Source organism: Parus major, chromosome 8, assembly GCF_001522545.3.
Source record: "Parus major isolate Abel chromosome 8, Parus_major1.1, whole genome shotgun sequence".
Classification (NCBI taxonomy): domain Eukaryota; kingdom Metazoa; phylum Chordata; class Aves; order Passeriformes; family Paridae; genus Parus; species Parus major.
Window position 1 is genome coordinate 16,702,123 of NC_031777.1, and position 26,718 is coordinate 16,728,840.

The window sequence follows — 26,718 nt, forward strand, 5'->3', positions numbered from 1 at the left end:
AGAGCATCCAAGTCAGGAAGGCAGTACTTCTGAATTGAAAGGAGAACTTGATCAGAGGCTGTATATTAAATGGTTCACTGCTGGGGCAAGGCACAGCTCTCCATCTTTCTGATCAGCATCTTCAGTCCTGTAAACAGCATGGCATTGGAGGGGAGATCAGGAGTGTCTCTGTGGAAAGAGAATAGGTCTGAGTTTCACCTTGGCTCTAATTATGTCTCCTGTTCTTTCTGGAATAAGGGAATCAAAGTGATTAGTATTTAGCATTTTGAAACTGTACCCCCACACCTCTTACCTTGATAAGCAAGAGTACAGGGTAATTCTTTGTCTCATAAAGATTTCTGCCTGCTACTGAGGCCTGCTGTTGGCTCTGACTGGGAGCTCTCACTCTCAGAATTCATCACAAAAGTCCCTCATTGCTGCCAGTGACGTCTGGGCCATTGCCTCAGTGCCAATATCACCAGGACCCATCTTTGGCTGCTGCCAAGGCAAGAGACATCTCAGTTCTGACATATAATACACCAGTTCCCACACATAATATATCAGCCCAGCAGCCATAGAGATGCCTGCTTATCTCTTTAGTTCCTTCCATAAAGAAATTTGTGCCAGTATTGTGAGCCTCAAAGGTAACTGTATCATTGGCTCATTGCAATATGTTTAAACTGTGGGATTCCCAGTGTAGCTAGCAGTCCAAGAGAGCAAGTAATCATAAAATCTCTACTTATTTTGCACCTGTTCTGTTAAAGTACTTGAGGCTGAACTGTATTCAAGTTATACAAATAAAGGCTGCATTTTTATTATTTTAAAGTAGTGCTTTTTTTTTTTTTTTAAATATCATCTGAATGACAGTGTTGTGCTACTAATGCTAATGCTATTCCTTCCTACACACATAAAGATGGCAATGCCAATGTGTGAATTGACATAACTTTATTTTTTTTTCTTTTTTAAAGCGTGACAGACATTTTAGAGTTGTGTATTATATTACTACTGGGAGCTTCCACATTTCTGCCATGTTCCAAGAGCAGTCATGCAATGTACACTGGGCACTTCCTGCTTTTTCTTCAAGCTAAATATGTCATATTTTTCACAACTGGAACCTTGCACCATAATTTCTTTTTATTTTAGGTTTCATAATAAAGTAGGTATTGTAAGCACTGTGAATAAGATTTCTAAAAGTATTTTCTCTCATGTTTCCCATCCCATATAGTCATACTTGTTCTATTCAGTGGAAATTTCTGAGAGAGCCTCAGGAGATTCATTTTTGAATGCCTGAAAGGCTCTGATCCTCTGACTTCAAAGGCATTTGGGGCTACTACTCTTGAGGGGCAAATTCGGACAACACCTGATCCAATATGATTTTTGTTTTTTGCTGCTTTTTACTTTGTTCCACTGAATTCACTCCCTTTGAAATTTGTGGTCAGACTGAAGCACCAGCAGAGCAATTATCCCCTTTATTTGTATGTTTGTAAAGCTTTTAGCAGTGGAAGATTGAGCTCAGTGGCAGATCTAAGTTGGTAGGATAGTATTGTGAAGAAGTTAATGCAATTTGCCTTTTGGCAGTAGCTATTTGCAGTAGGTGTGCTGAGATACAGGGCTCCTTCTGCTAACTCCTGCAGCCCTCACTTTCCCCAGGTGCACTGAGACAGACATGGGGCTCTCTGTGATGAAGAAATGGGCCCTGCTCTGTTGCTGGAGAGCTGCTGACCATGAACCAGTATAGGCATCATGCAAGTAAAAGCCTGCTTTCTTTTTATACAGGGATCAGCTGGCTTACTTGGAGAAGCTGGGCCATCTGGAAGCCTTGGTGAAAAGGTATAATTGTGTATCTGACTACTCAGCAGCTTTGAAAATCATTGGGGTGATAAAGTACTGGTGAGAGATCATTTACTGACCACTGTCAGAGCTAAAATTCCTGTAGCTGTTTCAGAGCACGGGGGTGTAATAACTGGTAATCCAAATGTTCTTATTTGAGGTGTGTATCTGTATTCTTGATTTTACCTCTCAGTTAATTTAGATTTGATAGATTTGATACCTTACTTTTATATCCCTTTACTATACTGCTACTGTTTCAGAGAAACTGGCATTAATTATACTTGTTTTATACAGTACTCACTGGTTTTTCACTACTACATAATGAAGACAAAAGTAGAAAGGTAAAATTCGGCTGTATATATTAACTGCATAAAAAATACAAGACGGAGTTTTGTCTGCTGTGCAGTAACAGTTGTGTTTGTGAAAGAAAAGTTTGGCAGACTCAACGTGACTAGAACAGTATAAATAGCATAAGTGTATTTGACATGGTTTTATTTAGGTGAAGTATTTTAAAACTGAAAAACAGGAAAGTATTACTGGACTGCATGTCAGCTCTAATTATGATAAAATCGTAATTGTCAGAATGATGCAGCATCATTTGTATTTCTTTCCTGCAGGGCTGAATTATTTCACCTAAACTGGTGTCTGCTATTTAGATATTTTATTGAGAAACTCTTAATCAACTATTAGGAATTCTATTAAAATCTGATTATAATTTATATAATCTGTGAAAGGAAATACATCAGTGGAAAGCCCTGCTTTAGATTCAGACAAATCTCATATGGTTTTAGTCATAATATCATCTTAGAATTTCATGTCAAAGGATTCTTGTTCTTTGTAATTACACTTGGCCCAAGAAAGCTTACCTTGTGGTACTGCTGCTAGTTTATCTAGGAGGGGAAAGGCAGTAAAAGACTAATTAACTTGTCATCAGCAAAGGGAAGGAAGCTTCTTCACAGTGCAATAATTGTCACTGCTATGCTGTTTCTACAGAATTTATTTTCTTGCTCTCTTATGGATTAAGTAGTGCAAGGTAAACATGCTATGTGGATTTAAATAACAAATCTATTTCTAGCATAATTACAGTATGCAAAATATAGTGTTATTACTGTGTCATGTGCATTATTTGTAATAAAAGTGTAATCTTCTGAGGATAATCTACAGCTAAATCTGATGTTTGGGCTGATGTGACATGAATGAAAAGTGAAAAGATATGGAAGACCAAAAAGAGACCCTTCCTGCTTCCCCTACCCAAGTTCCTTCAGCAGCTGCTGAAGGGGTGGCCTTCCTTTTAGATTTCTGCTTTCCTAACACATACTGAAGAAAAGAGGAAGAGAGCAAAAAAATTTCTTTTTTCTTTGTTTGCTGTCCTGAATTTTATGGATTAAGGAACATACTATAAATATGATGCACCCAACTCAGAGAAGACATCTCTTCTAGAAGTTCTCAGACATTGATGTAGTCAAACCTCTTGTTCAGTCTTCCAGGAAAACAGAAGACAAAAAACTCAGTTTTATCATTTTTTTCAAAAGATGGATAGGCTTGTAGGAGGAAGGAATGTAGGAATTAAAAAAAAAAAAGTTTAAAAAGGTCTCTGCACTGTTTCTGAAGGGCAGTCTCTCAACCAGTAGTGTGATGCACTGCCAGGTATGCTCAGTGGACATAGAAAAAGGTGAAGAATATTCAGTGTTCTTTTGGTTTTCTTCTTTTTCTTTTGTTGTTAAAGGGAGAGCGAGGCAGTCCAGGACCCGTAGGTTCTCCTGGAGAAAAAGGTTTCATGGTAAGTTACGAGTAATATAGAATCCACAATTATGTTACTTATAAATGCACTTCAGTCTCCAAAACAGTAATAAGTTCTCACCCTTCTGGCTGTGCAGACCTTATGGGAGAGTAGCATTTTTGATGCATAGTTCCTACAAAGTTTTATTGTATAGCTTTAGCCCCTCTGTAACAGTGATATTGCAAAGTGATCTGCTGAATGAAACAGCAGAGCAACTGCATTTTTGAAAAAAGGCTCTAAGCAGCCTTAATAAAGGATATTTAATTAATAAATTAAAAGGAGGGGGAAAGTAAAGTAACCATTTCCTTGTAAACTGGGGTAACCCAGGTTGCTTTAGTAGAGAGACTAGTAACTAGCATCACCTCTAATTCTACTGCCCAGCACTTCCCAAACAGCTCTTGGGTGCCGCTCTCATGGCAGGACTGGCTTCCTGAGAGCACCACTTGTCCTAAAGCAGGACACAGCACTTCACGCAGCCCAGAGGCCATGCCATGGGGTACAGAAATGAAAGGCTGTACGCATGTGCCCATGGCCATGTTCTTGTTCAAGTTCTCTAGAAAACATGCTTCAGGCTTACTTGTGTGCTTGCCAGCTAGCCCTGTGGAAGCTCCAGAGTGTACAGAGAGCATTTAAAGGTTTAAATGCAAGGAGAGGACAGGCACTTTATGTAATGTGGTAGGTGCTGCATCCTGCTCCCTCTGACACTGGTGTGGTTGGCAGGGCTGAAATCTCCATGGCATTACAAAGAAACTGCAGATGTGGGCCTGAGCATGGTGCAGTGTGTTCTTGCCATGGACAAGGATATTATGTATTTGGAGTAATTACTCTTTGGGCATCCATTAGCAAGGAAGAGATCAAGTACCCTGAGACTGCAAACCAGCTAAGTGATCGATGCAGAGCCAATGACTTTTAAAGCTTTCTGTCCTTCATTAAATCCCTCTAATCTAGATTTACCTTCAACCAGCTGCTTTTGATCCATGAAAAAATTCTTATTAGGGAGGTTAATAAACAAGGATTTATTAATATAGTATCCCGTCTTATCAACTACTTTTCTTGGACTGTTATTAATGCTTATTGCCATAGGTAAATCCACTTAAGTCATGGCAGAAAGAACTTTTCCCAATGGTAAGTCATTGCAGTCCCCAGACAAGAGTTGTTCTTGGCGTTTGGTCTCGGCCAGATCTGCCCACACCAGGATGTGCCCACTTTCTATTCTCACTGTCACAGCCTTCTCAAGAGGAATTTGAAATTCATTTAGATCTCAACATCTTTTGTTTCAGTACATCTCTGCCAGCTAGTGTCTGTGTGTGGGAAAGCTTCCTAGGCTGTTTTAATGGTTAGAAGATATCCAATTAAGCATTTAGTTTTTAAACAAAATTTTGGGAACAAATTTTGCAAAATTAAATATTTTATTAACTTACGTCCAGTTATTCAGGTAAGTAATTGGATTTATTACTGTTACTATAATAACAATTTCGATAAAACTGTACTGTCTTTTCTATGTTTATTTTAATTCTAGGGCTATCCAGGACCTCCAGGAGGCCCTGGACCTGTGGGGCCAGAAGGATTACCTGTAGGTATAGGGGGGTGCTTTGGTTTGACATAGAATGAGCTATTCTCAAATTGTCTTTTACCTTTCCTGAAGCTAAGAATAGTTTCTAGTTTGTACTGCAATCTGTAAAACTGTCACGAAAATGTACCCATCCAGACAGAATGTATTCACTTGCTCTTTGCTAGGATGATCTATGAGAAACAGGAAAAGTAATTATATGATTTAGTCATCCATTTAAAAATCACTCCATTGACACAAGTAGGGAAATAGAATTTTGGAAAGATGGTTAATAACTGCATAATATTTTTAAAATTTATTAGTGCCTAATATAGTTTAAATATATTCATTATGTTTTTAGTTTCATTGTTAATAAAAATAAATTGTATTCTAATCTGCTGTTTATAATTTTTATAATTTGTCTAGCATGGGTCTTCAATACAGATAAAAACTAAGCCTTTTATCAGAAAATATTCTCACTTTTTAACATAATGCTGCTGAAATGCAGGTCTCTTTTAAAAATTTTGGGATAATAGGCACAAGTAATCCATCCAACAATCACATCAGTGTTTTGTAAAAATAATGTTACATAGAGTCTGTTAATTAGCTTTTTCTACAAAAATTAATTATTAAATTAATTAATAAATTGTACAAACATGATTAATTAATTTGTACCATGTGTGAAAGTGATTGATTTGCATTTCTTGCATTGACTGTTGCTCAAGGTGCATAAGCCTTTTAATTTTCAAGAATCTGTGTTTAGAAGACAATGAATAATAAGTTTGTTTGATGTGTAGGGACCTTCAGGAGTACGAGGACCATCAGGGCCACAGGGACCTAAGGGAAGAAGAGTAAGTACTATTGCTCCTTCATGTTACTTAGAGCAGAGAGTAGTGTGTTGCAAATATAAATCTGAAGTATAACCCATTTACAGCTGCTCCCTTTGTCATCTGGTCTCAACTTGTTTGTATTGAAATCAGATTGATTATACTTGTCTTTCCATGTAGGAGACAATATGAATCTTTATTTATCATCAGAGTGCAATGGGCTTTGCCATTGGTTTCAACTGAGAGCAAAGCTAGAACCTAGATCACCACCTGACTGTTTTCTGTACACCTAAACATGCAAAAGTTGTCATTTATAACTACAACTGGGCTATTTCAATGTTTTAAGGACTATTTTCTTTAACTGCATTTAATTCTTTGGAAATGGAACAAAATCTCTCAAACCCAGTTTTGAGGGAAGATGTGTAATCAGCAGATACTGTGTCCTAGAATCTTGAACCTCCCCTTGTTAGATTATCATTTCCATTTCATTTTTATCAGGGAAATGGAAACCATTTTCTCACTGTATACAAAACACTAATCCAAAGCCCACATCAATGAAGTGTCTCTCACCTCACCTACCAGTTTGACAGTATATCCAGGATTCCTAAGAAACTTGCACAGCTCATACCAGTGGCTGGACCAGTGTGTCTTCACAGCTCCATTTATTCCTGATAAATATGTCTCTATGATTTTGGCAGCACATCATGGAGTACAGTGTTTATAATTAAAGATCACTCAAAATAAATCCCAAATATCCCAAGCTCTGTGAAAGTCTCATTTTGGAATTGTGGTTTATGCCTTTGCCTCTACCCAGCATGACTGGGAATGTCTCATGAAAGAGGGTCTCAGAACAGATCCAGGTCCTCAGGCTCAGAGAACAAACTCCCACTGAAGTCACTGAGAATTTTATCTGCTCTCAAGATCAAAATATCAGACCTAAAGTGGAATCTCACATAAGGAAAATATCTGAGGTGCCCTGAAACCTGGGGTTTGTCATCACTGGATTCAGAAAGAGAAGTGCCAGAACCCTGAGCTCTCTGTGGAGGGCCTCAGAAAATGCATACCACAGTCAGATAGAGAAGTTAAATGGAAGCATATGGAAATTTCCCTTCACTCTGTATGGAAACAAGAACATATCCTGTCTTTACAGCTGGAATCTGTGGGAAGTCTTAGAAGCACTGACCCTCTACTGGTGCACTGTCACGGAATAGAATTCCTTCACTTCATAAATTCTGGACCTTTCAGCAATGGTTTTGCATCCAAGATTACCCAGCAGTTAACTTCTGTCTGAGAGTGTCCAGCTGTTCACTGTCCAGTACACCCAGTTCTGGCCAGCTGAAGGCAGGCTGGCTAGAAGTCTGTGGAGTATCTCACTCTTGGGGGGTTTCAAGGAATATGCCACTGAGCACAGCACTAGCACAGAGCTTCCTCAGCTCATGCTTGAGACTTGATGCACTTGGCTAGAATTGTATGGAAGGCTTATTACACTTTATTTTTTAGTGTTAATCTCATGAAAACACAGAGGCAGAGCCCCATTTTGTAGATACTTCAATGACAGAATGACACTGAGGGTGAGAATATCAATATGTGGGAGAAAGTATTTCTCTCCATGACCAGAAGGAAGAAATGCATTAGTCTGGAAGCCTGGCAGTGTAAGCAGCCATGGAGTCATTGCATGATCTTTTGTAGTCTTTGTTTGCAAACGCGTGAAGTAAACCACAGTGTCAGAGACTGGCGCTGCTTTCAGTTCATACCATAATCTTGGACTAATAAAACTGTAGCTTCTAGTTTGAGAGGAAGAGTTTCTGTATCATTAGATTCATTTCATAAGTGTTACCTAAGCAAAATTCCCAACAGGTGCTAAAGTTCTTAGCATTTAATATTCTTCAGATTGGCATTTGTTGTTTTAAAGCTCAAAAGATAAAATTTTTCTGCTCTTACTTTCCTGGAATGCAGATCATGAAATTTAGACTTGAAAATGCAGATAAATGGCGCAGTGAACATCTGTAAATTTGGGGTCAGGCAACAGCAGGTCTTGTCTCTAGTAGCCAGTAGGGTTGTCCCTGGTTTAGTGGCATCTGTACTGGCATGAAGAACCTCAGGTGCCTGAGGACATCTATGCTTTGTTTTAATGAGCGATATATTTTGTACTTCTTACAGCAGGGAATATGGAACTTAGCAAATTGTGTGCACTTGTGAAACAAGCATCCAAGTGTGCTTGGTGGTACATTGATAGCTAAATGTGTTTGTCTCTCTTAATTGTTTGAAGGAAGTGAGACTAAATTGATGTTTTCCAATATTCTCCCGTGTCAGCCACCAAGAAAGAGAAGTAGCTATATATTGTGTTTGTGTTATTTTCACTCTTCTGGTATTTGGGAGACAGGACGAGAAAGAACAAAAAACATTAATTTGTGCTTTTTACCTTCTTAGATGAACTTTCCTTGGATTGTCATACTAGAGCTTTTAGTGTAAAATGTTCCATTTCAGAAGCAGAGTTGAACCCATGCCAAAGCAAAAAATAGTAGCAATTGTTTGGCAGTCTCACTCCCCAGCTCTGTTGCAATCTAATTTAAATAACAGCAGGCAAATCAAGTTTATCTCTCATTCTGTACTAGCTATAGTAAGAAATTTTACAACCCAATTCATCTGTGCCAATAAGTAGTCACACCATACTATTTATTGGAATGTTATTGTGTCCTTTTGTCAGGATATTAAATTGCCTTTCCCTTGGGATTCCTGCCCTTTGTTCTGTGGCTGGCTAAAGAAAGGCATGGCCCAGAGGATCATGTTGCTTTCTGTTACTTTGTTTTCAATTCACAGTTATATAGTAGAAGATAGGTGTTTTAAACGGCAGACTTTTTCGCTTAACTGTTAGTGATCAGATCAGTTGTCATGGGCTGCCAAGGTGAACTCCATTGAAATGGAGATCTGTGTGAGTGCCAGAAAGGTTTTGGCGTGTTATGTGCATGACACGGACTGAGAATATTGTGCTGTCTCCTGACAGGCCTGTTTCTCAAACTGCAAGCTATGATACTCTTTATGATTAACGTTATGTCAGAAGTGTTGAAAGAATTTATCTGGTAATTCTTAATGGTAGAAGATAAAATCTAGAAGGGCATTTCCTTATTACATAAATCTGTAAAATGAACACATGTCCTTTTTCTTCCTTGAATATTCTGTCTTGAGATTCTGTCCTCTGGTCAGTCCTGTGGAGAATGCAGAAATAGAAATGACATATCACATACCTATAAAGTCTGAGAAAATCTAAAACTATCCTGCAATTGCTTAACTTTGAGTTAAAACACTCTCAATTTTCCCATTCCTTGTGTTGCCATAGGTGGTTCCTCCATGGGTCTTCCTTAAGCTTATGTCCTTTCTGTCCCCACAGCTGAATGAGCTGTCCTCACTCCATCTCAATTTCTTCTTGTCCCTTCTCCTCCTGTTTCTTGAGACATTTCAGATCAGGGAACAATAAACCTGCTAAATCTGCTTGAATTTTCATCACAACCAATTTTGTGTGTGTTACAGATAGCAGTTACAGAAAAAAGTGAACCTGAAATTAATTTGATCAAGATGTTTAGCTTTCTTTCGAATTATGCTCTATAGTAATTCAATAACTAAGTTACCCAATTACATAATCTTAACACGAGTCCCAATATAAATGTTTTTATAAAAGCCTCCTTCACCTCTGAAATCACCTCTAGTGTTTTGTTTCTAATCTCTGAGCGCCTTGAAGTCACGGATTTTTTTTTCCATAGACTTCATTATTATTTGGTTTGGGACCTTTCACATTGAGTGCCACATGGCAGCTCAGTGTCATCTTCTGAAGCCGCTTTTCCTCTCTAGCCCAAAAATATGCCTGTAATTGCTCAGTCCTGGCTTTTACACCAAAACAAAAAAGGTGCCCAGACTAGCCCAAGGAATGCCTCAAAAAAGCTGTGTCCCAAACCACAGAGTATTTTATACAGCTCTCCCTGCCTTCCCTTTCTCCTTTTCCTATGGTTTCTGTGTTTCTTTGTGCTGGCCAGAAGTAGCAGTGCTGAAATGATGACAGATGAGTTCTCATGGGATACTCCTGGCTTTGCCAGGGGTTGTAGTTATAGATCAGCTCACAGGAAAGACCTGTTCCTGAGAGGTTTTCATTTCAGGAGAAAAGTCTAAATGATTCTGGATACACACTGTTCCTGAGTTACCAGTCAGCCATTTTCACTTTTCCTCCAGAGAAAAGTGGATGGGTGCTCACCACATGTTCCAAGAGATTTTTGCTGTGGATCAGTAAGTCCAAGTCACAGAGAGCAAATTCTGGTATGTTTTTTCTCAAAATATTCAAGAGAGATATGGAAGTCACAGATATTTTTGCAGGGATAGGATAATGAATTTAATTAACTCAGATGTGCTTCCAACAAAGTCATTTTACAAGCCCCTCAACATCATTTAGAACAGTCTTACAACTGAAAATCAGTCGTGATTGAATGTCCTTCACTATAAACCATGACCCAGGTGGTAAGGGTCTCTACAACACAGAAATTCACCATAGGAATGGAGATTGTTTCCTCTGGGCACTGCCACAGTATTGTACTAACTCCCTCTGATGCCAGCCAGCCCAAATGCCACCCAGAAAGCTGTTATGTCTCATCCTCCCAATGTGTACATCTGTAAAGAGCCTGTCTTGATACTTATCTAGCTCTTCCTTTCAAGTGGTCATTAGTTATAAGTTGTTATTAACTGGTTTTAATTTAATGTTCCATACCTAAACAGTCATGGTTTTTAGAACTATGGAAATAACCTCCTAAGTCAGCATGGATAAAATATTATTTTCCATTTTGCTCATGACCTATTTAAGAATTTTTCATTTGCTTTTAAACTAATGGATTTAGATTTCTTAATTAATTAATTTTCTAGATTAATCTTCAATAATAAAACTCTGAATGTTTTGGCAATAGGTATTTGCTGAATTATGCTACAGTAATGTATATTAGTAATGTAACAATTATAAAACAAATAATTAGTAATGTTACAGTTGTCTTTGTTCATCAATTGCTTATAAAAATCAATTTACAAAAGCATTTTAGCCTAACAATAGAGCACAATAGTTCACAATTATAAATTGCTTGTAATCTTGCCTCAAACTGGTTTACCAGTGGGAGAACTTCATCTGCTTTTTTTAGATTCTTACTAGCAAGATTAATTTTTGCATTTACATCTTACAGTGTGCTTAAAAGCAAGCACTCTGTATATACAGTGATCATCTAAATCCCTGTAAGTACTTGCTGTTCTATGAGTACAAGGTGGATGAAAAAAAGAGCAGAAAATATCAGCCTGCCATCTGGCTCCAACAGACACTGAATGTTTTGTTTACATACGTTTCAAAAAAATCTTTCTTCTTAAATTCGAAATTTAACAACCAGAAACTTATTTTTTTCTTTGAAGCTTTATTTCACACTTGACACACAATGAAAATTTGTTTTCATGCTAACAAAATGCTTCCCCTCTTGTAAAGCTTATGTAACATCTCCTTAATGACAACCAAAAATAATGCATAATTAGTATTTCAAATCACTCCTTTAATATTCAGGGGCCAAGAGGTCTTGATGGTCCTCCAGGAGAACTGGGAACAGAAGGTATTAAGGTGAGTGTTTGCATTGCTCAGTACTATATAAAACATTGAGGTAGACCATAACAGACGAAAGAAAATAATTTTAAAACCCAGTCCATCATGGCAGAAGCCACAGAGAATTCAATTTAATCCAAGAGATTTGCAAATTTCTGCCTTTTCCAGGTACTTATTTTTTTACAGTATGAGCACATCTAAGCCTGAATCTGCATGTTTGTAGTTACCCAGCATAGTAACTGTATGCAGCTGATCAAGCAAATGTATGTAGACTTTACACACTGTTTGTTATTTATCAGGGAGAAAGAGGTGATCCAGGAAAGAAAGGAGTTCCTGGGCTCATTGTAAGTATTGGAGCCAGTCTTTGTAGTAAGCTTTAACACAGTAACTGATTTCTGAGCTGTGTTTGGAAATTATTTGAAGCCAGCATTGTCTTTTGATATTTCTCTTTAACCAGGGTAAAGCTGGAAATCCAGGAGAGAGAGGAGATCAGGGTGCACTTGTGAGTATGAAATTCACTAGTACTTCTACCAAAAAATAATCCAGAAAATCTCATACTTTGACACGTGGGTATGAGAAAGTTTATCTACTTCAGAGCAGCTGGAAAACGCTGATAGTTTGCATTTATTCATACAAAGAACCAGGAACAGAAGTGCAGTCTTAAGGATGAAAGTCATTGTGACATAGAATAATTTTTTGATAGATCTTGGGGTAGGTGTGTGTTATCAGTGTAGGGATAAATGTAGAAATGGCTTACATGTATATCATGTATTGAAAAAAATTCCTTCTTTTAGTGTTTCTTTGAATGGAAATCTAATGTGTTGTACTTGAGGCATTTTTTACAAAGCAGGTTATCAGTCAGTCCAACTTGTACTGGTTTTTCAACAAAGAGGGAAGCAGAAAAACAAAAAGCAGTAATGGTGGTGGTTTTGTTCTGCAGTTGAAACTCAAAATGTTAGTTGTCACCATACTTCTCTTGCCTTTTCTGTTCAGATTTAGGAACTTGTTGCCTCTTACCTTTGACACAAAAGGTTTTCATTTCCTCTTCATTCACTAGAATTTTTAGATGTATATATATACACAGAAATGAATGAAGCAAAACCTCATTAGGCTGAAATGATGTGTAGTAGCTCATTTATTGCAAAGTACAGGATACTGATCTATTAGTCCTACAGCTACAGCTTCTAGAAGACAGTGTGAGACAGAAATGCTATGAGAAAAGTTGAACAGAGAGAAAAGTGAGCTGTGAACTTTATTGATTATCTAAAACACAATTTGGAGGGCAGTTTGAATGGACAAGCAGCACATGGTTCTAAGGAGAATTACATGGAACTGGTAAATGGTGGTTCAGCTAAGATTCATTCATATGTAAAACAAACTAAGGGAGGACTTATTCAGGACTCCCTCACCTGCTGCAGAAGCTGATGATATGTCAGTGCATGTCAAACAGAAAAAAAGGCTGCACATATTTCTTGAGTGTTACTGTGTTAGTTACTGTCTGAGCAAAAACTAGAGAGGAGGTGGTATTCTCAGAATATGAAGGAGCTTCTTTCCAATGATTTTTTATTTTATTTTAATCTTCCAGGGTTTGCTTGGGCCTCCAGGAACCACAGGAGACAGGGGACCAATGGGAGAGCCAGTAAGTTGATCCTTATGTCTGCTTCAGAGTTTTTCCATGTATTATAGAAGCTCCCTGACAACTCAAGCTCCATTTTACTAAGATTCAGTATTTCCAGCTGTGGTTAGGTAGGAATTGCGGGGTGATTGTTCCAAAACTGCAGAGCTGTAGTCTGCCCCCCTTGCTTAGTGTAACTTGCTCATGAGGAGGCCCCTTCTTGTTGGGAAGCTCTGTAGTAAGGGATGCACAACATAGAGAGCAGAACATAGACCACAATATAATGGGGCTTTCCACCACACTGAGGTAGGTATCAGTGTTACGTATTATGTAAATGTATGTGCCAATACTTTAGTGGTGTTTTTTAAAGCCAGTATTAGGATCTTTGTTAAGGAACACAGGGACCACATCTATTTGGCAGGTTCGATTTTCAAGAAGAGACTGCTATAATAAACCTCAGACATTGCTCTGCTGGATGGATGCTTGTTAGTATGTCAAAGCCACGCTGACATTCATGTGGCTAAAATTGTTACAGAAGATCACACATCTGCAGCAAATCTATGCAATATACTGCAAGATATAGCTGTGACAGGAATTGTATTGCAGCACCATCTCTGGGGGTAAATCAGGTTAAATAAATAAAGTGAAAGAATGCATGCAGTGTTAGTGGGATCTGGGAGAAGGCTCCCATTTTCTGGTGCAGAAATCTAATAGAGTTGTCCAAACTTGTGTGTTTACATTGCTTCTGGAAAGTAATTTTGCACAGTAAATTGTGCATAGTTTATTTAAATCTCAAAAGTGAAATGTTGATAAAAATTATTTTTAGTATTATTAGTATTTAGTATTTTTATGATATTATTTCTACTAATCCATTGACTGACATGCTTACAGAAAGTAATTGCACATTTTGAGGACTAGGAAAACACCAACAAATTTTATTTGGGATAGAATTGCATACTTAAGCTGCCAACCTGTAGGAATGGCAAACTATTTCTCAGAAAATGTGTTTTTCCAGTAGTTATCACTGGATTCCTGTTACTTAACCTCTTTCATTTATTATATCTTATCTTCATGTTGCAACATCTGAGAGCCTTACAATGAAAGGTTTATATGTCAAATTCCTTCTGTTTTCTGGCCAGCTCTGAATTTTCATATCACTAGCATGCCTGTCTGCCTTAACCAATCTAAGTGGTAGGCACTAATCTAAGTGCTTGAGCAGCCTACATTTCTGTTGTGCTCATCATCATAGAAACTACATATTCACTGTCAGAAGAGAAACTTATCCTGTGAACAGGATATCTTTTCTATCAAGTGCTGAAAGAGTAAAATGTCTTCAGAAAATTGTCTGTGGAGCTAGAAAGAAGTGATAAAATGACAGAAGATATTGCACAATTAAACACGTGGCTCTTTTTTTAGCTGCCTATCCAAGCAGCTTGATTTCATCCTCTGTCAGCTGGTCACTATGTGAAAGCCAGCTTCTGAGGTTTTCTGGCCCTGTTACTAGCTCTACACAGAGCAGAAAAAACCTAATTGTTGGTGGAGAAGCAAAGAAATATAAGCAATTAGAACTATTTGTATTAATGGGATTAATTTAAATTACAATCAAACTTTATCTACTTGTCAGACATTTCAGTAAAATCCTTTGCAAGTTGTCTTATGTTGATGGTTAAAAGGAGTCCCCATACTGCTATAAATTTTTGGCTTCTGAAAGTCTCAGGAAAAGTTACATTACCAATCTAGCAGCCTTATCTCCATGGTAATATGAAGAAATTCTTGACTTGTGAAGCAAACTGAAGCTTTGTGACACTTTCCTAGTGGAATTTCATGGAGCTTCTGCAAAGGAAAATCAATTAATTTAGTTTAGGATAAAGTGGATTTTCAAAGGGAAGTAACTGCAGTTTTAGTTGCTCACATTTAAATGAAGATAAAAGGTCAAATATATGCATCTACTGGAATTCTGTCAGTATATGCAATTTACATTGCTGCTACAAAGGAGGAGAATATTCACATTGTCATGGCCAGGTCATCAGGAGGAGCAAAACCATATGCATAATTTGTAAGAGGAAGTGAAACAAAATGGAGTAAATATTTGTCTAAAAGGCTTCTGTCATAAATAGAAGCAGCATCTTTCTTTTACATGAGAATTATAGATCAAGGAAATGTTTTGAATTTAGAATGTGTTTAGACATAGATGAGTCCCAAAGGGGTAAATAGATATGAACTTTCTTGAAGTTCAGAGATTGGTTATATGCAGAGGGTTGATTTGTCTTGACATGAATTCACTGTGGCTATAGAATCAGCTGTAAGCTGTTACAGGCATCTTCTGCTCCCCAGCACACAACTCCTGCTCTCTGAGCCCAGATCTTCCATGTCCAGAGCATTTGAACATGCCACTTTGGGAAATGATCCTTGGGTGTTACTGCAATAAATGTACTACTTACACATAAGGCTTATAATAAAATGCTTATGGTATAGTTATTAATATTGCTAAGGCTCCAGCCTTTAGTCTACTACGCCTCAGTGACTGTTCTGTACAAATGCTGCTAAATCCACGGTGAAGTAGTTGTTTTCAGTTAATTCCATACCAGACTGTAGGCTTTTCCACAAAGCAAACCAGACAGTCTAACAAACCTTAATTAAACAAAGTCTCAGCTAGTCAAGAGGAGAGCTTAGTTCAGATAATAATTTTTTTGGTCTAAAAGAAAAGACATCTGTGCTATTATTTGCGATCTGTTATTTCAGTGTGTCAAGGTTGGTACTGTGTGCTGTCGTGGGACTTGGATACACTGTTGGATTCAGGAAGAAAGACAATGAAATACGTTTCTTTATTCCAATTGGAAGAGTTGTGAAGAGACAAACTGAACACTCTACAATGTAATTTAATGTTAACTGAATGATGCATCCAAAATTTTGTTTAATGCCAGGGTCCAAGAGGACAGCCAGGGGATGCTGGCCCTATTGGAGAAACGGGTTTTGAGGTGAGATTTTAATCACTTTTATAGCAATTACAAATACTCAAACAACTGACTAAGCCTGGACAATATGTTTATTAAAAAAATTTTATTGCCTGCAGCTGACTTAAATATCATGAGCTACTGAGAGACTCTTACTTAAAGCTGTTACCAAACAATGTCTAAAATGTCTAGTTTGTTATGTTGTAAGCACTGTCTTTGAGCATACAGTCATGACATTTGTCATAGAAAGTGAATGTTTAATTGAACAAACAACTATTTTTTTTGGAAGCACTGCTCTCCTTGCAGTTAGGCAGTAAAACACTATTAATCATATGTTCTTTCAACTGTAGATAAAGGAAAGCAGCTGTAGACAGCCTTCTTGCTAACTTCTGCTTCTGTTTCCTACTTTTTTTTTAATATTTCATTGAGAGAAATGTAACAGAATGTATGAGCCATGTTTGTAATGAAGTACCTGAAGGATGAGCTCACTTAGAACAGTAGGGTTATTCCTCAGTCCCCCAAAATGCAGACTTCTGACTGACTATTAAGAAAAGGTTTCTATGTAAACTTTACAAAAAGCAGTCTGATACCATTAACTCCTTAAGAGCTGAAGCCTCCAAAAAGGGCTTCTCCAAAGGCTGTATCTATTTGGCTCCAAGCCTAAACAGAGATGAAGTTGTCAGTCAGATTTACAGAAGAGAGATGCTTGCTCAGCAGTAATTTATGGTGAAAGGTACAGGCTTAGTGGTGCTGCTGAGTCTTCAATATGTTCCTGACCCACAGCATATTCCTGAAATCCATCTATACCCTCCTTTCTATTCTGTTTGTCTCTAGAAAGAACATAGAACTACGTTGTCTTGATTTGATTTTTCAGACCTTCATCTTTCTCAGTGTCTCATGACATTCTTCTGCTTCAGTTTTGGGTGTATTATTTAGTTGTGGCAAAATTATTACTAGTGATCATGTAACAATAGCTCTTGTACCATGCAGGGACCTCCTGGCCCTGAAGGAGAACCTGGTCTGCAGGGGGAACCAGGCACAAAGGTAAATGTTTACATTATTTTTCCTTACACTCTTTAAATTTTCAAAAGAGCAAATCAGAGAGATCTGATTCATCAGCCAAGTAGACAGCGATACAGGAAATGGACCATTAAGAAATAGTGTTATTGTCATTATGACTCCATCAGCTCTAAATCCTGTCATTGTTCTGCATATTGTCCTTTAAAATCAAGTTATTTTCTTTGTGATATCCCAGGGAGACATTGGACCAGCTGGGAAGGCTGGAGAACCAGGTGACCAAGGTTTAAGGGTAAGCTATGGATGCAACTCTTCTTCCACAAGGGAAGTATGCTACAGGTGAAGTGCAGGTTGAGAAATCTTGATTTATCAGAAGAATTCAATCAGATATTTTCTGATAGCTTATTTTTTTAAAGGAAAAAAACCCAGTAATACTGTACCAAATTTTAAAAAGTATTGTTTGGGGAAGGGTGGCTTGAGAGCTGCTCAGCAGAAAGGGACTTGGGGGTGCTGGTCAGCAGCATCTGAACTTGAGGCAGCTGTGCCCAGGTGGCCAAAAAGGCCAGTTGCATCCTGGCCTGTGTCAGAAATAGTGTGGCCAGGGGGACCAGGGCAGTGAATTTTTCCCTGTACTCTTTACTTCAAGGTAAAGCTGCACCTTGAGCTTTGTGTCCAGTTCTGAGTCTCATTTCCAAAGAGGACACTGAAGTGCTGGAGCATGTCCAGAGAAGGGAAACAGAGCTGCTGAAGCACAAATTTTATGAGAAGCAGTCAAAAGAGCAGGGGTTGTTTAACTTGAAGAAAAGGAGTCTCATTGTGCTCCACAGCTACCTGAAGGGAGTCTGTAGTGAGGTGAGGGTCAGTCTCTTCTGCCAGCTAACAAATGATAGAATGAATGGCCTTAAATTGTACCAGGAGAGGTTCAGGTTGGACATTAGAAGTAAAATTTTCACTGAAGGAGTGATTAGACATTGGAATAAGTTGCTGTAGGGGGTAGTGGAGTCATTGTCTCTTGAAGTGTTTGAGAGGCATCTGGGTGTGGCACTTGGGAATATGATTATGGTGGTGCTGGGCTGATGGTTGGACTAGATGGTCTTGAAGCTTTCTTTCAACCTTGGTTCTTTGATTATAATGTTGAAATATTTCTGATGGTAACTGTCTCTACAGTAAGTCTGTAAACATACCAATATATAGTAGTTACCCACATGAACATGGAAGATTCAGGACAGAATAGGTATATTTTTGAGATTACTGTAATTACGTGTTACATACTCTGAAACCAAACAAAATCTCAGTACCACTCTCTAAATGTCCAGGGTTATATGGACATAGTATTGCTCATTTTTCTAATGGTGATCATCTTTTCTGTTTTCTTGCATTGGATAATCATGGGCTGAAGATAAATAAGTTGTAACAGCAACATAAAAGGTGTCCAAAAGATAATAAACATATAAAACTAGTATAAGTCAAGAAATAGTGGCAATAACTTTGTTTTCAACTGCTTCTTTCTATAAGGGTGAACCAGGGCCCCCAGGAGAAGACGGTGTTCAAGGAAAAGATGGCCCAAAGGTACATTAAGTTTTTGTAGCAGATATAAAGTACTCTTACAAGCCTAAGGACCCAAATCTTTTTTATCCTAGTCCAGTTGAGTGCACCTAGCTTTAACATAGGAGGTCCTGTAAAGTACAGGCTTTTCTGTACCTTTTAGGTACATATCTACCTTGCAAGGGCTGCAAAGCTGAATGGCTTGGTGAAGAAAAGCAAGCTTTACCTGAGTACAGCTTTTGTCTGTGGTGATTGAAGTGCTGGAGAAAGCAAGCCCAAGGCTGCCCTGCTCCCTGAATTGGAACAGTGCTGTGCCAGGGACTGTGGCAGGTGCCAGGACAGGGGATGTCATAGAAAACAACCTCAGAAACTTGGTGATGGATGAGGCAGAATATGGCTGTAGGAGTGTATGAATGAGATAGAATGGGCTTTACCCTAATTTAGAGTCTGATCTGAATTGGACTGGTAAGATTCACGTCAGTTTTAGTGTGCTTTTTTCAAACTCAGATATCCAGAATTTCCTTTTCTTATGAACAAGAATTCTGTAACAGGAGGTTGACTAAAGGTTTTTTGGTTGGTTTTTTTTTACTGTGTTTTAGGGAGACCCTGGAGACCAAGGACTTGTTGGAGAAGGTGGTGAAAAAGGAGAGATGGGACTACCAGGAATTGCTGGGCCCCCTGGTGAACCTGGCATAATGGGAATTCCTGTAAGTGTTTTATGGTTGAAATGGACTTCCTGTTTGTTTGCTTTTATAAACAAAGTTAATTTTTCTTTCTTCCTTTAATTTTGACTTCTGTGGTTTTCTATGTAATAAGAGATGACAATATTTAAAATAAGCTTCCAATGTAGTTCAGGATTGGTAGAGAGAGGAGAAAAATGCTTTTCTTGTCTTAAATATGTGACCTCTTTGCAAGTAGTATTCCTCACCACCCACTGTCCAGACACACGTTCCACACAACCTGGAGCCTCTCACTTCAGATCTCTCCAAACAATATGGCAGCAAGCATACACAGATTAAATGGTAGACAAGCATTAGAATTCACAGGCAACACTGTTAGATCAGTTTGCCTATTTGTTCTGGCATCACTTCTAAAATCCACCCATGAAATTGTTTGCAACTTCTTCATGAGAACTAATTGTGGAGCACAGTTTCCAAAGTAAGCATTGTAGCTTTAAACCAGCTTCCCTTACCAAAAATCATCATGTTCTCATTTGCAGTCCTCTGGCTGCCTTCTGTTTAGCTCTTAGGTGATGGTGGGGTCTGACAAAACAGAACATTTGGAGCACCAGCTGTTCACGGCTGTGAGCACTGTCCACTCTGTTCTCTAAGCATCAGTGTTATGTTCTGGGTTTAGTCCTGGGTTCTTCACAGTGAACTACTTTCCTAGGGAAAGAAAAAAGTGGTTTTTTTGGTTGTTGGCACCCTTAGTACACTGCAGAGCAAGTTTTGTTCCCTTGACTCTCTATTTTGAATTGGTAGTTTTGGGGAACACTGCAAGTTTCATACACTGAAATTATTGTAACTCTGCTCAACCCTGGCACATCTACACTTTATGTAATTATACTTGTGTACAATAAACAACCCCAGCAATGCTTCTGTGCCTCAGTGAGACAGGCAGGTCTGGCAATTCGATTTTTGGGAGGATGTGGTTAGAGAGGGATTTTTCACGTTTTTGTTCTACGTGTTCTAAAGGCATCTGTAGAGCTGCTGCCTTCTCCAGTCATCCTCCCTGGCATCTGGGAGTGTACACATCACAGTTTTGGTTTGACCTCCTTCTAGGGATGCAGACAGATCATAATATCCTAGCCTAAACATGGAAATCCTCCTCCTATAGCCCACTGTCTGAGTGTTTCATTGGAGGTGAGAGTAATATTAAATTTTCCTTAAACAGTAGATTACAAAGCAACAAATAAGCTTCACAAATCTGTGAAGTAATATTTTCTGTGTGGACAAGATTTATTGGGTTTTTTTCTCCCCTATCTGCAGTACATTTCCACTACTTTGATAAATAATCTCTGATACTTGACCACTAATTTATGCTATAACTTGAGACAGCCCTACTAATTTGCTTACAGACACAGTTAATGATATTTTTCCTCCCACCTCTCTGCTTTACAAAAGCCTACTTAGCTATGCAGTTTGGAGCATGGGTTAAACGTGTTTCCAGGCCTTTCTCAATCATTTCTCTTTCTCTCCCTAATAAATCTACAGGGTCCTGAAGGAACACCAGGAAATCCAGGTCAGAGGGGCCGTTTAGGAAAGAAGGTAGTATTTTTCATCTTTCCCAGTTCCTTCCTTTAATCTGAAACTCAGATTTACATTACAAAATTCCACTGAACCAAAACTATTCCTGTTTTGTGTCACGCTTCCAGCCAATTTTTTTCTTGTTAGCCATAGCAATTAGAATTGTCATCATTCTGCAGTCAATAACATTCAAGGTCTTAGGAAATTTCAATTTATATTAGGATGTCCTTTTGCAACTCAGAACAATTCCTGCTTTAAGCTTTGGCTAAAAGAAAATAAAAACATAACGGGAAACCTTTAGCAGAGATTTTTTTTATACTGCAGAGTTCTGTGCTCAGACATTCTAATAACTACAGTAAATAGCATACAGTGAATGTCATACCTATTAGATAATGCTCTTACATATTTTGATTAAGCATAAACTGCATTTCAAAACTCTTATGATTTTTAATACAATAACTCCAACAGGGGGAAAAGGGGCAGCTTGGCCCTCCAGGAGAACCTGGACCTGCTGGTGATGCTGGCCAACCCGGAAAAACTGGTCCCAAAGGTGCAAGAGGAACTCGAGGTCCTGTGGTTAGTACAAAGCATGCTTACTTAAGAGCTCAGAGGTCTCAGCATCAGAACAAGACCCGTTCACTTTTCTAGAAAGAAACCTGGGGCATGGATCTGGAAGCAGCCATCCCAAGCTTTTGGTCATCTGAAGTTAGGGCAGTGGGATGGCAGAGCACACCATGGAATACTCATGTCCCACACTCCACATATAACCTCACTGCTATGGGTGTTTATAAACCTTTCCAGTTCTGAGAACAAACATCAAGGGGCTTGCTATCACATACAATAAGCCTTAACCATGGCTGAAAAAAACACTTCAGATGAAGACTACTCCTATGGAACAAGAATCTAATCCAAAGTTAACTAAATTAAGTCTATTCCATTAACTTCTTGCTTCTTTCATAGTAAGCTCCCCAAGCTTGCTCCATACTGTGTGACAAATGTACAGAAGCATCCAGCCTCCGCACATGAGAGGCAACGTGCCTCAGTCCAGTCCTGTAGCCACTGAATGCAGCAGTGTGTTCCTGAGCACATGAAGTGCAGAAGCAAAGTTTAGTATCTAATGGCCAATATTTTCAAGAGTAGGAGTCAACTTTCTGGGGTGATGACCACCCCCTGCTGCTTTTAGCATACTAGAACTTATAATGAGAGTTTTTCCACACCTCTTAAAGCACAGATCTTTTTTGATTTAATTATGCACAAAGATTATAAGGTTAGGACTGAAAACATGGACCATTTTTTCCACAGAAGAATGAAAAGCTCAGTATTCTTTTATAAATGAAGTAGGACCTACAAGAAAGTTGTCTGTGGTGTCAAATGTCAATATTTCAAGATTTTTCCAAGTGCTTACTTTATAAAGTAGGCATTGTCACAGCACTTTACAAAGTGCTCTTTTCTCTCTCACTGATTACTTCATTTAACAGGGACACCTAGGAGGAATGGGACCTGAAGGAGAGCCAGGAATTCCAGGTTATGGGGTACGTTTTTTACTCAGTTCAGGTATACATACATCCTAAAGTAAGTCTGTGGTACTCTAATTTCAAATATCTTAGGGATCTGTATCTAGACTACACAAATATTTTCGGGAAAGCCAGATACTCACGTATGTTTATATGACATGTTTGCCTGCTCAGAAATGTTAGCCTTAAGCAAGGATGCCTGGTTTTTGTGAGTTTGCTCGCAGCAGGGCTTTACCACAAACTTTAAACAGTTGTTTAGGCAATGTATCTCACCCTTTCTGAATAAAACTACTACAGCTATTCATTATAAAGAGAGTTCAGCAAACACCACCACCTCTGCTTAGTGTCTGGCCATGTAGTTCCATTTCAGTAACAGAAACTGATTGAGTGAGGTTAGTTGAAGGACATAGAAATATTGTGGCTTTCACTGAAAAATAGCTGTGAAAATCCTCGTAGATGGATTGAGTCATCCTCATACAGAGCACTGTTCAGTCTCTGTTCCAAACACAAACCCCCATCACTGACCCTAACCTTCAAGCCAGAACTTCAAGGTCCCATCACCTGCATTAAGCCCTATCAGAACATGTAGTTCCCCAGTACACATAGAGCTTTTCCTGCACACAGTCCATTTTCTGCCATTGATTTTGTTGTCATAACATGATTTAGAATAATTTGGAAGTAGAAAAAGAAATGTTGGAATTAATTATTTCTTTAATTATTTGTTTTTAAATAATTTGCATTTGCTTCTTTAGGGTCACCAGGGTCCTCCAGGGCCCTCAGGGCCCCCAGGCCCCAAAGGAGAAAAGGTATGAACATGGGTTTTACTGATCTGTTTTGTGAAATTATAAAGGGAGGAAATGTTACTGAACACCCACTGTTTTCCACAGCAAGCAGCAAAAGCCACCATTTTCAGTATTTGTTAGCATTGTCAAAGACTATGAAAAGAAATGCAAAGTGAGGAAATGGGTCATTCGGAGATGGAGTCCCAAATCATACTGTTAAAATGTTTGAGGTTTTAAAGCACAAGGTACCCATTGTACAGAACACAGTCTATTGTATCAGACAGCACCACTGCCCTTAGCGAGCACTGCTGACAAAAATAATCAGTGCAGAACCAGCTAAATATTTACTTAACTCTGAGCCTGTGAGTACACCCACAGATTTGCCTTAAAGTCCAACGAGGATGGACAAATGTCTGTGGTTAATATAAAATGTTAGGGACAGGATGTGGCCTCAGTACTGCTATTTTAGTGTCAAATTTACTGTTGTTCTCTCAAGTCTCAAATCCTGAAAGCAGATTTGTATGCTCACTGGAACTCGTGTGACCCCAAGAAGGCAGGTACCTGGATTCACTTCACTAAACTGGAGTTGCCCTTGACAGAGCTACAATCTAGAGTGAATTTTGCAATAAATACTGTGAATAGGCATTTAGAGGTTGATGTTATAAATAGGTTTTGATATGATTTAAGAAACAATAACTGAAAACTAATTTGTTGAGAGCTAAGTGTCTAGGTTGTTTGGTCACTTCTGAAAAAACACTTTGGTGCACTGTAGAAGTCCTTAATCATGTTTAAAATGTGGTTCTCTTTGCATTACTATTGCTAGGTATCATCTGGAATAGATAATCTTTTGTTTATTGACTTTGATGGCAGTTATTTCATATTTAAATTTTAATAGATTCAGACTTAATTTTGGAGACTTCTGTACTCTCATTTTCCTTTATATTAAGTGTATTTCTCAAAATAATGGAAGAAATTTTCTCTCTTTCCCCTTGTCAAATATCCTGTTTATCCTGTTTTTCATTAAAGAAAGACACAATTATATGGATAGTGTTCAATGAATCCTTTTTTTCTTACAGCTGCCGTTTTGAATAAAGCAAATATTTAGCTTTTTTTAGTCCTTAATGTCTTTGGGATATTTAGGTAAATGTTAAAATGGACTTAATATATCCATTATATTAAACCATAAGCATGATATTCACTTTTAGCATCTATATAATGTCTTCTCTGCTTTTTATTAGCATTTGAACTTATGTGCATGGTAGATGAGGCTGGCCTTTCAAGTTAACATTTTTTAATACTTTTCTTTGGTATAGGGTTACCCAGGCGAAGACAATACAGTCCCTGGACTACCTGGGCCCATAGGTGAACCAGTAGGTCTTTCTTCTCAAAAACATTATACTAGTGCATCTCAAGACAAGAGTCAATGCATTCATTTCTGAAGCTTTGTATCATTGTCTCAGGAATCAGTGCAAAGATATAGAATGATGGTCCTTTAATGAGTAACCTTTCTCTAGAAATGCTGTTGTGTGCTCTTTCCTGCTTAACCATCTGTGCCCTCTATTTAGTTACACTAATGCCATTAGTCTGTGTTTAGATCAGCAGATTTTAGAAAATAATTTTACCCTCTGTGCTTACTCTGTGTTTATTAAGTTATACTTAATTGCTTTGCTAATCTAAAATATGTTTTTACTTATTTCATTATCACTGCAAACTAATTCAGCTGATTTAGAGAACTGCATTTTGTAACCATTTTTGTACTGAATTCATATGTGGAGTGTACCTCTGCAGCATTTATGAACCTGTCAAAATTATTAGGACAAACTTCAAAATTAAAGCATATTTTGAGTACAGCAAGTCATTTCAGAAAAGAATCCAATTTTTAATGGGTTGTCTTACAGAAGCCATAAGAGAGCTTTTCTTGCATGTCTTGAAACCAGAGTCACTTCATTTATCAATTCAGATTTTAAATCCATATATATATATATTTATATTTATGTAAGTATAAATCTGGAGAAGCTCCACTGAAGTCAGTCCTCCCTCCTGTTTCATTAAGCCCCATGCAGTATTTATCTTTTAGTTTCTAGTCTTCAGTTACCAAAAATTTTAGACTGTGGCTACTGTCTGACTGCAATGCATTCTGTTTAGAAAAAAAGCATGTTTATTCCTTTAGCCAAGCTAACCTTTATGTTTGTATTCCTCAGTTCCCTCCCAGTGGTTAGTCTGTTTTGAGAGAAATCCCAGCTTTCTGTTCATATTTCACTGCAGCATTATATTCATTTCAGCTGTTACATTTTGCTCTTTGGTTTGCTCTCTAGGGTCGAAATGGTGAATGTGGAGATAGAGGAGAACCTGGGGATGAGGGCTACAAGGTAATAATAATACCTTTTGGGTTTTAGTCTTTTTATTTGAACATAGCATGCCGTGCAGACGTGTCAGGTAATGCAGCAGAAGTGTCATCTTCCCTCACAAGTGTGCAGAGATGCACATGCTGGTTCCTCATGGCACTGATGCATCTTGGGACACATTGCAGCATCTTTCCTATGGGGATGTAGGAGCTGCAACTCCACCTCTGGAGAAGACTCCAGTGACTTTAGTGTGTATAAATACCTGATGGGAGGAAATTAAGATGAAGTAAACAGGCTTGTCTCAATAGTGTCCAGTGGCAGGACAGGAAGCAAAGGGCAAAAACTGAAATATAAGAAATTCCTTTTGAAATGGCTTTTTTTACTGTGAGGATGACTGAGCACCAGAACAGGCTGCCCAGAGAGGTTGTGGAGTCTCCATCTGTGGAAATACTGAAAACTTGACTAGACATGGTCCTAGACAATCATTTTTAGCTGGCCTTGCTTGAGAAAGAACATTCCATAAATGATCTCAAAATGTCACTTTTAACCTAAACAGTTCTGTGTTTTTGTAATACTGTATTAGTTAACAATTTTCTCTGAAATTTAAGCACTACTTATTTTAAATATAATCCTAAAAATTATTCATTAATTATATTCAGTCTTTCAGCACATAAAAATTGGATGGTAACTCATGGTTATCACTGATGCAGTTCACTGAAATACAAGAGGGACAGTTCTTGACACAGAATATCCAAGTTACACAGTAATACAGACAGATATAGTAATAAATGATTTAACCAAATCTATGCTTACTAAAGTGCATAAATGTTTAAACAATATGTAATTCCCACTTACAGGTTGAAGTAGAGAATGTAAAAAATAAAAGCTCTGTAGAGTTTGATCTTGGAGATCTGACCATACTTCATCTAGGTCATGTCAGTGAATCTGGGTCCACCTGGCACCTCCCAGCATGGGCTTTACAAGAAAGACTGTAGCTCACTGAGTTACCTGTATTGCAATATGTTATATTTTTTCCTTCCCAGGGTCATATCGGTCTTCCAGGGCTTAGAGGACCTATTGGACAACAAGGGCCTCCAGTAAGTGTTTCAAACAAGTGAGATTTC

At 38.2% G+C, this 26,718-nt stretch overlaps 1 protein-coding gene across 2 annotated transcripts in view; it reads left to right on the top strand.

The window, feature by feature from the left end:
* COL24A1 (collagen type XXIV alpha 1 chain) overlaps window positions 1-26,718 on the top strand; it is a 125,862-nt gene that overhangs the window by 78,935 nt on the left and 20,209 nt on the right. For both annotated transcript variants that reach the window (XR_001523201.2, XM_015636820.3), the window contains exons 25-44: window positions 1,756-1,809; window positions 3,536-3,589; window positions 5,109-5,162; window positions 5,936-5,989; window positions 11,541-11,594; window positions 11,876-11,920; window positions 12,034-12,078; window positions 13,162-13,215; window positions 16,116-16,169; window positions 17,136-17,189; window positions 17,401-17,454; window positions 18,678-18,731; window positions 19,307-19,414; window positions 20,921-20,974; window positions 21,422-21,529; window positions 22,432-22,485; window positions 23,220-23,273; window positions 24,563-24,619; window positions 25,565-25,618; window positions 26,638-26,691. Coding sequence is in view for 1 of the 2 variants with exons in the window: in XM_015636820.3 (XP_015492306.1) it covers window positions 1,756-1,809; window positions 3,536-3,589; window positions 5,109-5,162; window positions 5,936-5,989; window positions 11,541-11,594; window positions 11,876-11,920; window positions 12,034-12,078; window positions 13,162-13,215; window positions 16,116-16,169; window positions 17,136-17,189; window positions 17,401-17,454; window positions 18,678-18,731; window positions 19,307-19,414; window positions 20,921-20,974; window positions 21,422-21,529; window positions 22,432-22,485; window positions 23,220-23,273; window positions 24,563-24,619; window positions 25,565-25,618; window positions 26,638-26,691 (1,173 nt within the window). In the remaining variant the exon portion in view is untranslated. The remainder of the gene's footprint in view (window positions 1-1,755; window positions 1,810-3,535; window positions 3,590-5,108; window positions 5,163-5,935; window positions 5,990-11,540; window positions 11,595-11,875; window positions 11,921-12,033; window positions 12,079-13,161; window positions 13,216-16,115; window positions 16,170-17,135; window positions 17,190-17,400; window positions 17,455-18,677; window positions 18,732-19,306; window positions 19,415-20,920; window positions 20,975-21,421; window positions 21,530-22,431; window positions 22,486-23,219; window positions 23,274-24,562; window positions 24,620-25,564; window positions 25,619-26,637; window positions 26,692-26,718) is intronic.